The following is a 12,801-nucleotide window of genomic DNA, read 5'->3' as shown; positions in this document are numbered from 1 at the left end:
TTGAATAAGAAGCTAAATTCTAGGTGGCTCCAGGATGTACTCGAGGCCAAAAAATTCACCTGTGTTTCTATTTCTGGGCAGAGGTTAATTTTTTCTTTATTTGGGTCCTCAGAGTCCCATTACATCCTAAACTGGCCTGGGCCCCAGGATACCCTCACCTCCAAATCCCAAGGGCTGGGATTATAGGTGTGTGCTGCCATAACTGGTTGTCTAGAAGGACTTTAAGAATTTAGGGAGGATATCTTATGCAGCTGATGATAGTTATTTTAGAATAATTAATAATTTTTTAAAGTTGAGGATGTACAGAAGGTGGGACCCTTCACTGCAGTGCTGAACTCCTAGGTCTGTTCTTTCTACAGTGCCCCCTAAAAGCCCAGGGCAGGAGAAGCCAAGCTGTGGAGGAGCTGGGAGTCCCTGCCTTCTCAAGAGCAACTGGTCAGCCACAGCATGCGGCTCCATTCTGCCATTCTCAAGGTGTTGGGAGAGGATTATCTTGACAGACTAGGTCAAAATTCTGTGGAGAGTAACACAACAGGCTTAGATAAGTGTGGGGGGACTTTTCATGATTTGCAAAAAGCCATAGGCAGGAATGAAGGAATGGTTCCACTATAACAGGGTGACCTTCTTTCTCATTGCTTGAACAGACATTCAGTGTATACTTAACTCTCCAACCTTCAAAGAGTAGTGAAAATCTTACATTTTCATAAGATATAATTAGTAATAAGGTTGGTTATGTTAGTCTGCTTCTTTCCTTTTTATTTTTCTCTTCTTTTTTGTCTGTACATGCACATGTGTGGGCATAGGCACCTGTGTGGAAACATGCATGTATGAGGGTACACGCATGTGCAAGTCAGAGGACAATCACTGGTGTCATTAGGCACTGTACACAATTTTCATAAAGACAGGGTCTTTCACAGGCCTGAGACTCACCAAGCAGACTGGTCTGGCTGTCCAGTGAGTCTTGAGAATCTCAGGGACCCTTCTTTCTCGACCTCGTGGTGCTGGAATACAAGTGCATGTCATCATACTTACTTTTCCCCGTGGATTCTTAGGATGAAACTCAGGTCTATTTTTGCAAGTCAAGTACTTTACACCCTAATCTTTCTCCTCTGTTTGTGTTTATTACTATCACAAAATGCTTGATGATGGAAAGTTTATAAAGCAAAGGTGCTTACTCTGTTCACAGTCTAATAGCTGGAAAGTCTAAATATGAACGTGCTAAATGTTTAGGGATTTCCTAGAAGAATGGCAATATTCTCTATCACACTATCAGAGAATCCATTGCCATGTGCAGAAGGGAACACATGGCAAGAGAGGAAGCCAGAGAGGTTCTGGGGCAAGACTTGCTCTTGCAGGAACTGTGTAGGATCCCACAAGACTGAATGATCTCTTCTGATGGTGATGTCCTCCAGGACCTGGTCACTTCCCAGTAGACCTCACCTCTTAAAGGTTTCCCCATCTTCATATGGCCACACTGGGGATTTTTGTAGGACAAACATATCCAAATGATAGAACATAGAAAATACTGAGAGCAATAAAAGACATTCAAAAGTAACTAGCTGAGTGTGGGCCACAAGTTAATCTAATATGGAGAATACAAGTATGTGTGTGAGTAAAACATCAGGGCCTAAGACTGTCAAAATATGGCCTCTTTCTCCCTGGCAGTCTACACGCTACATACCTCTGTGTGTTACCAGGATTGATTGATTGTAGCTCCTTACTGGGGAGAGAGGATATGAGTTGCCTCATCTGTGGTAAGGGATCTAAGAAGAGCTGTTCACAGAGTGTTGGTAAGCCTTTGTGGGAGCAGTGTGAGCAGGAGCCTGGACTCCAGATGTGAAATAAGGATTAAGTCAATGACCCAGAGCTGATCCATCAACAGACTGTTATAATACTGTGTGTACCCCTCTTTCATTGTCTTGTATTTCCTTGCAGCTGTGTTTGAACTTGAAGATGACAACAAAAGTTCATGTGATCCTCCTGACTTGGTTGTTAACCCAGCAGGTAAGATTCTCAACCCATGCTCTGTTGGTCCTGCTTTCCCATATCTTTGTGATATTACAGTTCCCAGGGTTGAGTATAGTAGAGGCATGAATCTTGAAGAAGTAGTGTATATATAATATCAGTAGGGGGAAGGTTGTGTGATTATGAGCAATGTACACTGATATATGAATATGAAAATTTCATCATAAACCTGTTATTTTGTATGCTGATTAAAAATTTGATTGAATAAAGAAGAAAACTGTAGTATCCATAAACACAAAGAATCAGACACCTCAGCCTTGCCTTTCTTCACCCCGTATAACATAATGAGATTGTGTCCATGCATGTGCCACGTGTGAGGATGTAATATGTGACATCTCATGCTGTCGGCTCCAGACAGCACCCAGTGTATTAAACTTAGCAAACTTGGTGAGTAAATAGAACCCACTTCTCTCTTTCAGGTGACAGGCCTGACTGAGTTCTTCGACCTGGATATGGCTCCCGATGCATTTGATGATCAGTATGAGGGCTGTGTTGAAGACATGGAGAGAAAAGCACCCCAGCTGTTACAAGAAGACTTCAACATGAATGAGGAATTAAAACATGAGTGGGTAAAGGCAGAGGTAGAATGGAAAAAGAAAAAAAAGACAGTGAAGTATCCCAAAGGTTTTCATGACTTCCACGGAACAGCTGTAGTGGCTTACACTGGGCACGCCCTCAACAATTTTCACACAGCTGTTAGAGAATTCAAGAAAAATCCCAGTAACTTCCATTACAAGGCCTTCCATTACTATCTAACAAGAGCCCTTCAGCTTCTGAGTAACCAGAGTTGTTACTCAGTTTACAGAGGCAGCAAGAACAAGTTTCATTACAGTGGGGAGGGCTCTGTGCGGTTTGGGCATTTCGGTTCCTCATCTTTCAACAGAACAGTAGCTTATGTTGACTTTAATGGTGCTACTGGGACACTGTTTACCATCAAAACCTGCTTGGGGGCTAACATAACTGAATTTTCCTACAAACCTAAACAAAAGGAGGTGTTAATTCCAGTATATGAAGTATATGACAGTGTCACCGTAATAGCAAGTGGAAAAGGGTCTGACAAAATTTCTCTGCACTCCCCTAAAAGAGGGAAAAGCAGCTTCAATTGCTTCTACAGCGGTTCTACCGACAAGAGCCATTTCAGCAGCTCAGGTGAGTCTGGGTCTGTGTGAGAGGTGGAGCTGGTGGGGACATCATGAAATGGAGGAGAGGGTGATCCCTACCAGAAGACACCCAGTAGACCTGCACATGGCGAGGGTGCCTAGACTGATGAGGGGTAGCATTGGTAAAGCCAAGGAGCACACACCTCAGTGCAGGTGTATAAGAAATGACTGAACACAGTGAGGGACTTCAGGAAAATGCTATTACCAGGCCCAGCCCTATAAGGAGTGAGAAGTTCCATCAGTGGGTATTTATCCTTTCAAACTAAAGCTTCCCCATGTTTGGAGGTCTCTGAGGCTGTATACCCATCATTCCTTGTGGCCTTGGATCTCTCTTCATCATTTCACCACATGTCTCATTCTATGCAAGCAAAGACATCATCAATTTTAGTTTGGTGAATACCTTTCAAGAAAAGGTGGTTACGTTTCAAGTATCACTTATTATAGTAATCCTTCCATAATACTTTCAGAAAAAATTACTGTATCATGTTCTCTGTCATAGGTTTGGAATCAGACTACCTGGCAATCTGGTTCAAACATCACTAGCTCTGTGACTCTTGTCAAGTTATCAGATATCCATGCATCTGTTTCCTCATTTGAATGATATAGACCAAAATGACAAATATTCTAGCAGTATTAGTTGAGAATTAAGAGAGAGACATTCAAGACATATGACTTGGAATATAGATATCATTGTACAAATGGTTTTTATTTTAACATATGAAGAACCATGTACACATTTCCTATATCTGATCTGAACTCATAATGGTGTGGGTCTTGACATCCACAGGAAAATCACTTGCTCACACTCTAGAGACCTTGTCTCCTGTGCCCACCACTCAGGATCTGCACAGTGTCTGAATTACTTAATTACAACCAGGCCCCACTAAATGTTATCCTAGGAATTTCAGTTTGACTGAGAGGCCAGGGAGAACCTGAAATGAGCTACAGTTAAACTACTGAGTACAGAGCATTCTTAGATCTAATTAGCTCTAACACTTTGGGTTTCTTTGGAGTAGGAAGTGGAAGTACAGAAGTGATCACAGGGGCTTCATGCATTTGCATAGAGAAATTTGGAATTTATATCAAGCCCAAGGAAACCATGACCCCTACCCAGATCCACAATTCAGTCAGAAAGATGCTGCCATTCTGGGGCAAATGGTTGCTGTCTAGTGCAGGAAGGCTGAGAGCCACAGGTAGGTTCTAGTTCACACCAGCTGGCATAGAAGCAATTCCCATTGCTGCAACAATGGACTTTCAGAAGGTTCAGACCCAGAAACCTCTTCTTGGGTGAAGAAGAAAATCCTGTTGGGCTCCCTAGACAGCTAGGAGGACTCTGGATAGGAAAAGCTTTTATCCCCAGTCAGTGTCTTAGAGCACAGGACCCTGGAAGTGGTGGGGATCCAATAGTTTGCTCACCTCCTGGTACTTGAGTCCTTTAGGAATCCTGAGGGAGCCAGAAGAGTCTAGCCAAGCGTGCTGGCCCCCTAGAGCCTGCTCTCTTGGATTTTGATCTGGGTGCAAAGTTCTGAATGTCTAGGGGAGCTATCCCTGTCTTGAGATTTCTCAAGTGAAACCTTCCTTTCTCCTCCCATCTACAGCAACCCTGCTGCTTGTGGTGCTACCTGGTCTCCTGGTCCAGATGCTTCCTCTCACTGAGCTGTAGCCCTCTTCTGCCTGCCGTTCATGGGTCTGAGTATTGAAGGGAGGCCCAGGGGCAAGAACTTGGTGGTTCTCTAAGGTCTATGGTAGAATGAAGGGTGCGATCATTTTGGGTATATCTACTTTAGCATTCACGACTTCCATAGACACCCAACAAAACTACTGGGTCTGTGGGTGAAATTTTATGCTCTGACTTCAAATTTACTACCCTTTGACACTTTGCTATCGTCAAAGAGCAGTGTTTGTCTGCATGGTCAGCAGTAACAGTTTTAATGCATGTATTATTTGATGAATGTTACAATCTAGGAAATAAACCATTTATAACCACACCTTGATTTCTGTGACTAGTTATTTCTTTCTTTCTTTCTTTCTTTCTTTCTTTCTTTTTTTTTTTTTTTTTTTTTGAGACAGGGTTTCTCTGTGTAGCTTTGCACCTTTCCTGGAACTTACTTGGTAGCCCAGGCTGGCCTCAAACTCACAGAGATCTGCCTGGCTCTGCCTCCCGAGTGCTGGGATTAAAGGTGTGCACCACCACCACCCAGCGTGACTAGGTATTTCTATAGGTTGAATTATTTGTTTGAGAACCTCTCCTAAGGCGTTTGTATCTGAAGCTTTCTCCGGTTCTGCCCAGCCCCACAGACCCCACAGCCACTTATAAAACAAACACTCAGAAGCTTATATTAATTAAAACTGCTCAGCCATTAGCTCAGGTCTACCACTGACTAGCTTCTACATTTAAACTCAACCTATTTCTGTTAATCCGTATGTCTCCACATTTTCTGTAGCTTTACCTGTGTGCCATTACATGCTGCTCCTTGGACAGTTATCTATCATCTCCTGACTCAGCCTTCCTGTTCCCAAAATTCTCCTTGTCTGTTTATCCCGCCTGTACTTCCTGCCTGGTTAGTGGCCAATCAACTTTTTATTTATCAACCAATCAGAGCAACACGTTCGTAGCATACAGAACATCTCACAGCACCTCCTTTTTCTGTCTAATCAAAAAGGAAGGGCTTAACTTTAACATAGTAAAATTACATATAATAAACAGTTATCAAGCAAGAATTACAGTTACAATATCTAGTCTATTTGTATTTTTTAAAATTAAAAAAATATTTTGTCTACCCTATGTTTGTGAGTCAAAATTTTATATCTAACTTATCCTTTATTATAACCAGGGAAAACCATAACTATAATTATCTAGTCTTCAACTATATCAAAGACCTCAGAAGGATATGATATTACCTGAGTAACAAGAAGTGTATTGTAAGCAACTTCCAAAAATCTAGAGTGACAGAGATAGCTGGCTGCCTACACAGTCACCCAAAGTTCTTCTGCATTGTTGGGGCATCCATTTTCAGCCCATAGGCCTAGAGTCTCTCATTCACTTCTCTCTGTGTCCTGTAGAATATCTGACTCTTTCTTCTGTGAAGCAGGAACCTGAAGGACCATTTTGCCTTGCACAGTTCAGTGGTCATCTTCCTTGGGTCCTGCATGTCCAGTTGATACAATGTGTTGTCAAGCAGTCCAGGCGAGAACAGTTTCTTGCTCAAATGGCTATTTTTGCCAAGAAGAAGATAAACTTCATATAGAGTGTCTTTGACACCCATCTTTATTTTGAAGTAAATCGGTGCTGCCAGGATCAAACGTGTTTCACTGTCCAGAAAGTCTACAGTTTTAAAACATTTTAAATGCCATATTATATAGGTCTTTGAAGTGTTTGAAAAGTACCTACCTAATTGAAATATATCTATGTATATCAAGAAAACTTAACATGACTATAATTTTTACTATGATAGGAAACTAATTATTAATCTGCATTTCTTAATTATCCATTACAATTTAAATGAGTTACATAAATATAATACTTCAAATGTGTAGAAATATACATACAGTGTAACAAAATTAACTTTAAGTTTGTATCAATAAACTAAAATCCATAGCAATGTAAAACATTTTTAAAGAAGTTGTTGTTGTTGTTGTTTTTTATTTATTTTTTATTTTTTTAGTAAATTTATTTTACAACATCATTTAGTTCAACATAATAGCCACAGATTCCCCTGTTCTCCCACTCTCCCGCCCCTCCCCCTCCCCCCACCCCACCCCCCATTCCCACCTCCTCCAGATCAAGGTCTCCCCCGAGGACCGGGATCGACCTGGTAGACTCAGTCCAGCCAGGTCCAGTCCCCCCCTCCCAGACTGAGCCAAGCGTCCCTGCATAGGTCCCAGGATTCAAACAGCCAACTCATGCAACGAGCCAAGGACCTGGAAGTTGTTGCTCTTTAAAAGTAGGTTCACTAATCTACCCTTTTAACCTATCATATCTACATTCTACATTTCTATACCATATCCCCCTTTCTTCTTTTAGAAAGAGATTGACTATGACCAACAACAATTTGTAACCAACAAGCTAAACAAAGACAAATATCCACAATCCATTTTTTAGGGAATGTGGGTGTAGTTTTCTAGGCTGTTTCCTGCTGATAGTGGGTGCTGTAGTCTTATGGGGATCCTGAGAAAATTCGAGATAATGGTCAAGTTCTGGGAAGACCAACTGTAACCTTTATTGATAAGTACCATCTGTGAAGGTTCATGAGGTCATGCTTGATCAAATCTGTTCCATCTTAAACTGGAACAAATTCATATTCCCTTGATTTCTGTGGAAATAAAAGCAGAGCTTCTTTACCAAAGGAACATATCCTTAGATCCAAATTTTGAAGTCGAAATACCTCTAAAATATACATATTGGTTTAACTGAGCAGCCTTTACAATCAAATGTCTTTCTGCAGTTAAAAATATCAAAGACAACACAATCCAGATTCTCTATGTAATATCCATCTTTATGTTACTTATTTTTTTATACTAACTTTACTGTTTCTTTAAAGACTTTATTTTTAAAAACTATCTCTTTATATAACTATATATTCTATATTCATTTTCTTCTCTCTTCCAAGCTGATGTACATTTTTACACACACTGTAAACAATTTGAAGTTTTGTTCCATCTGAATCTGTCTTATTGTGAATTTATTGCTTTAAACTGCAGCATTACTAGGTCTGAAATGGCAGCTTTGGCTGCTAGCTCTGCCATCTCAGCTTCCCAACATGGTGGAACTACATTTACCTCAGCTCTGAGAACCAGGCTGTCCACTGACTCTGGGAGGCAGTGGGTCTATGCTTCCATCCAGCAGTATGTAGCCCAAAAACTGTTTTTCTTTCTTTCTTTCTTTCTTTCTTTCTTTCTTTCTTTCTTTCTTTCTTTCTTTCTTTCTTTCTTTCTTTCTTTCTTTCTTTCTTTTCTTTCTCTCTCTCTCTCTCTCTCTCTCTCTCTCTCTCTCTCTCTCTCTCTCTCTCTTTCTTTTGGTCTGTATTAGCAAAGGCTAAGTCTACCATGCAGTTAATATGCAGCTTGCAGAAACCTCTGTGTAACTCAGTGGGAATGTGCCATGCTGCAGGTCAAGCCCACATACCAAGAACCCGCCATGGAGTACCTCAAGCCTGCATGTTGCAGTGCCTCACCACCTGCATGAGACATGAAGCAGGAGCCTGCTTTTGGCTCTGTTTAGAATTGCCTATTAAATATTCTCAGGTTTCAGGTGGAAACTCGAGCCCTTGGGCACCATTTGTAGCTGAAGTTTTCTCCTGTCCTGCCCAGCCCCACAGACCCCACAGCCACTTATAAAATAATCGCTCAGAGGCTTATATTAATTAAAACTGCTTGGCCATTAGCTCAGGCCTACCACTGGCTAGCTCTTACATTTAAACTCAGCCCATTCCTATTAATTTATATGTTGCCACATTTTCTATGACTTTACCTGTGTGCCAATACATGTTGCTACATGGACGGTGGGCTGGCATCTCCTGAATCAAACTTCCTAGAATTCTCCTTGTTTGTTTACTCCGCTTATACTTCCTGCCTGGATAGTGGCCAATCTGCTTTTTATTTATCAAGCAATCAGAGCAACACATTCACAGCGTACAGAACATCCCACAGCAAGCATGAGGTCTGATGTTCTCATTCATACCATTGAAAAAGTTCATGTTGTATAATTCTCACAAATGCTCCTGCAGGACAAATTGAGTGGGCCATAAATGTAAGGGCTGACCTAGATAAAGTCCACCCCCTACTCTACCCCATCAGAAATACAGCCCGCTACTGAGCTCTGTCAGCCTATTTCAATAACTCTCATCATCTTTCAGGGCATGGATAAGCACATTAATTTTTAAAACTTCATATAACTATATTGCCTGATGTGTGTGTGTGTGTTTTCATGCCTTGAAATGTGTTTAGAGGTCATGGGCCACTCTGTGACATAGGCTCTTGTCTTCCACCTTTATGCAGTTTCCAGGGATCAAACTCAGGTTGTCAGCTTAACTCACCAAGAATTGCTGAGCCATCTCAGCAAATGAAACAGGCCCATTTTGAGGCATAATGGGTCAGGAAGTCTATATCCTGTACTTACCCTGAGTGGGTTTAGCCCAAGTGTATAAAACTTCCCTAACTCCCCATGTTATAGAGTAAGAGACTCCTGGGAAAAAACCATAGACTCAATTGAGATTATAATTATAATCAGCTAAATGTATTGTAGCTGCTAGCAGGACAACCGTCTCTGAGCAAAACCAGAGACTGTTGAGCCAAGAGGGATGGGGATGAGGGAAGGCTTTTTAAATGTGAAAACCATAAGAAGGCCTTGAGTATCTGCACAAGCAACCAAGAGCTGTTTTGATCTGTCAAGATTAGGTAGTACAGGAATCCTAAGAATAGCCCTTGAGTGTCTGGTATAAGCAGGTTACAGAAGCCAAAAAGGCAGCTAGTCATATCATAATGTAGGATACGGTCATGGGTGTGTGTACATTTCTGGGTCAGTGGGGTGCTCACTGATTTGAGGTTACTGGGTTGTTATCTTCCAGGGAATGGAGTCAGATTAAAATTGCTATTAGGTAGCAAGATGGATGCTTAACACTAAATAGCATTTTTTAGTCATTACACCATTCCCCATTGGCTATAGATCATATGAATGAAATCATTGATAATTAATAGTTGAACTATTAGTGACAGATTGGAATCTTCATTGTACATAGAGACCTCAGAGTTCTGGGAAGGTAAATAGAATACATGGTTCTTGATACCACTGATTGCCATTCAGATGCATCAAGTCTGTGCCCCCACCTGGGTCCATGTTGTTTTTCAAGGGCCACCTTGCAGCTGGTGGGAGCCATTCTGATGACCTATGCAGTTACCTGCAGCCATGTTGACACCTGAGATCAAGAGGCTGCTGGGACCCATGTCTGGGTTCGTGGCCACACTGCACACAGGGTCTACTTGATATCCATGAATATCATTCTCACCAAAAGCCACAAGGATATCTAGCTTCTGGGTTTTCTGTGACCATGTTAGGGTCTGAGGGTTGTGCAGCTGCAAGAACCATGCCCACCTGAGTGGCCATGCTGAGTGGTCACCATATGTGACCCATGGCCATAGAGTCATCTGGGTCATGGCTGCAGCTGAGTACCATGTCTCAGTCCGTGACCCACCACAGCCAGGGTCAGTGTCAATGTCTGTGACTCAGGTTACTAACAATGATAGCCGCAGATGCACAGGATCTGGGCAGATGCCTGAGACCTCAATCTGTTGTGAGGACCAGGAAAATGGAGAGGGAGGGGTTGCTGTATGTCATGCAGGCTATGTTGACATCCAGCCTGAGTTGTTGTCAGGGAAATGTCTGGGTCTCTGTTGAGATCTGTGGCTCCTATTGCCATCAGGGGTCTGTGAGACTGCTCAGGGTTTCTACCACCACCTGGTACCATATTGGAGTCCAGGAATCTTGCTGCTGCTGCGCCCATGCCAATCTGAGAGGCTCATGCTGCCAACTGGTGCCATGGTGACATCCAAGCCCAAGGTACTACTGATGGCCATGTCTGGGTCCATGGTCCTGCCACAGATGTGGTCTTTATTGATGTCTGTCACCTGTGTTACCATAGGGGCCCAAGTGAACCATGTGTTGAACCATGAATTTAGCACAAGGGTCTTGTTGTGCTGGGCCTTCTTCTCACTGGTCAGGGAGAGCTGACTTCATCCTTAGCTGGTCTTGGGATAACAGACCTGGATGACCCTGGCATGGGGAAGATGGCTCTGCCCCTAATAGGAGAGCTGGCTCCCCACACTTGGGAAAGAGGGCCCCACCCTTCACCACAGGGGAGGGAGAGCAGGTCCCACCCCTCACCTGAGACTGACCAACTCTCCAGTCAATCAGATACACATGCAGAGCTTTGAGCTGTCACAACACAACATCTATCTACTCCATCTATGACCTGCTGGAATATGGGAAAAGACTGGTCCTGTAGAGCCATGACCACATGGTCTACATGATTCTGGGCAACAGTGGCATGTGTGGGGTGTTTCTGTGGGGATCCAATGTTAGTGTGCTGGTGGCCAGAGGCCTTGGACTTGACCAACAACACACTGCACTGCTGTGGGATGTTCTGTATGTTAAACGTGTTGCTCTGATTGGTTAATAAATAAAACATTGATTGGCCAGTAGCCAGGCAGGAAGTATAGGCAGGACAAGGAGAGAGGAGAATGCTGGAAAGTGGAAGGCTGAGTCAGAGAAATGCTGCCAGCTGCTGCCATGAGAAGCAAGATGTAAGGTACCGGTAAGCCACGAGCCATGTGGAAACTTATAGACTAATAGAAATGGGTTAATTTAAGATATAAGAACTAGATACCAAGAAGCCTGCTGCGGCCAAACAATATATAAGCAATATAAGTCTCTGTGTGTTTACTCGATTGGGTCTAAGCGGCTGCAGGATTGGCAGGTGAGAGAGATTTCTCCTGACTGTGAGCCAGGCAGGACTGGAGAAAACTCCAGCTACACTACACAATGAACATTTGCAAGTAAAGCTGTTTGGACCAAAGAGTAGCTCCTAATACCAGTGAGATGAACAAGGAGTCGAAATGTGAAAATCCCTGTGCTGACCCACCAACCCTACAGGACCGCTCTCTATTGACACTGCCATCTGGAGTTTGTCAAAATTGCCCTCATCAAAACAGAACTTTAAAGTTTAAGTTTTAAGACAAGAAAAGGGGTGTTTCTAACTGAGGCCAGAGAAAGAGCTAGAATGTGGAGATGTGTGCTATGCAAAGAGGCTTCACTGTTCAGCTGGCTATAGCTCAGTGGAAAGGTGCTAGCCTGGCATTCACAACGTCCTGGGTTCAATCCACAGCACTGAACAACTGGAATCCATGCTGGACTTCCTCAAAATCAAACTGTGGGCTGGAGGGATTGCTCACTGGTTAGAGCACATACTTGCTGTTGTAGTGGGATCAAAGTTCAGTTTCATCACCCATGCCAGGCAGCTCACAGGTGCCTGAACTCCAGCTCCAGAGGATCTGATACTCTGGCCTCAGAGGGCATCTGCTCTCAGGTGTATATAACCTCCAACACCAGGGCATGTATGCATACACACTAGAAAAAACAAGAAAAATAATTCTTTTCTTTTAAGCAAATTTTGTCAAAATTAACAAAGAAGCTCATTAGAAATGCTAAACTCATGACGTTGAGACTGAGGTCCAGAAGTCTCTGTTGGTAACAAGTTTCTAGAAAGCTACTTACACAACCAAACTATCATAGCCTTTTTGGTTAATCAGCAGGATGCTAAATGGCTCAGGCTGTACACAAGCCAAAGGATTGCTTGTGTTTATATGCTGTCCAAACAGACCTTAATTTTCCCTTTGTGTTTTCAGAGTCCCATTCCATCATAAACTTGCCTGGGACTCAGGATGCCCCTGTCTCCCCCTCCAAGAGCTGCGATTATAGGTGTGTGCTGCCATAACTGGTTGTCTAGGAGGACTTTAAGATTTTATAGAAAGATATCTTGCATAGCAGAATATAGTTATTTTACAATAATTAATAATTTTCGAAAGTTGAGGATGTACAGAAGGTGGGAACCTTCACTGCAGT

At 42.7% G+C, this 12,801-nt stretch overlaps 1 protein-coding gene across 4 annotated transcripts in view; it reads left to right on the top strand.

Moving 5' to 3' along the window:
- The window catches only part of LOC102915785 (T-cell ecto-ADP-ribosyltransferase 1-like), a 30,096-nt gene that overhangs the window by 2,099 nt on the left and 15,196 nt on the right, over window positions 1-12,801 (top strand). For 3 of the 4 annotated variants that reach the window (XM_042279364.2, XM_076548478.1, XM_042279379.2), the window contains exons 2-4: window positions 1,936-2,004; window positions 2,445-3,174; window positions 4,784-5,173. In XM_042279364.2, coding sequence (XP_042135298.2) covers window positions 1,936-2,004; window positions 2,445-3,174; window positions 4,784-4,848 — 864 coding nt within the window. In that variant the 3' untranslated portion in view covers window positions 4,849-5,173. Of the gene's footprint in view, window positions 1-1,935; window positions 2,005-2,444; window positions 3,175-4,783; window positions 5,174-12,801 lie in introns of those variants that run through there. The other variant, XM_076548483.1, reaches the window with a different exon arrangement.

Source organism: Peromyscus maniculatus, chromosome 1 (assembly GCF_049852395.1).
Source record: "Peromyscus maniculatus bairdii isolate BWxNUB_F1_BW_parent chromosome 1, HU_Pman_BW_mat_3.1, whole genome shotgun sequence".
In the NCBI taxonomy this organism is placed as follows: domain Eukaryota; kingdom Metazoa; phylum Chordata; class Mammalia; order Rodentia; family Cricetidae; genus Peromyscus; species Peromyscus maniculatus.
Note: the sequence above shows the minus strand (reverse complement) of the source record. Positions and strands in the feature narration are given on the sequence as shown.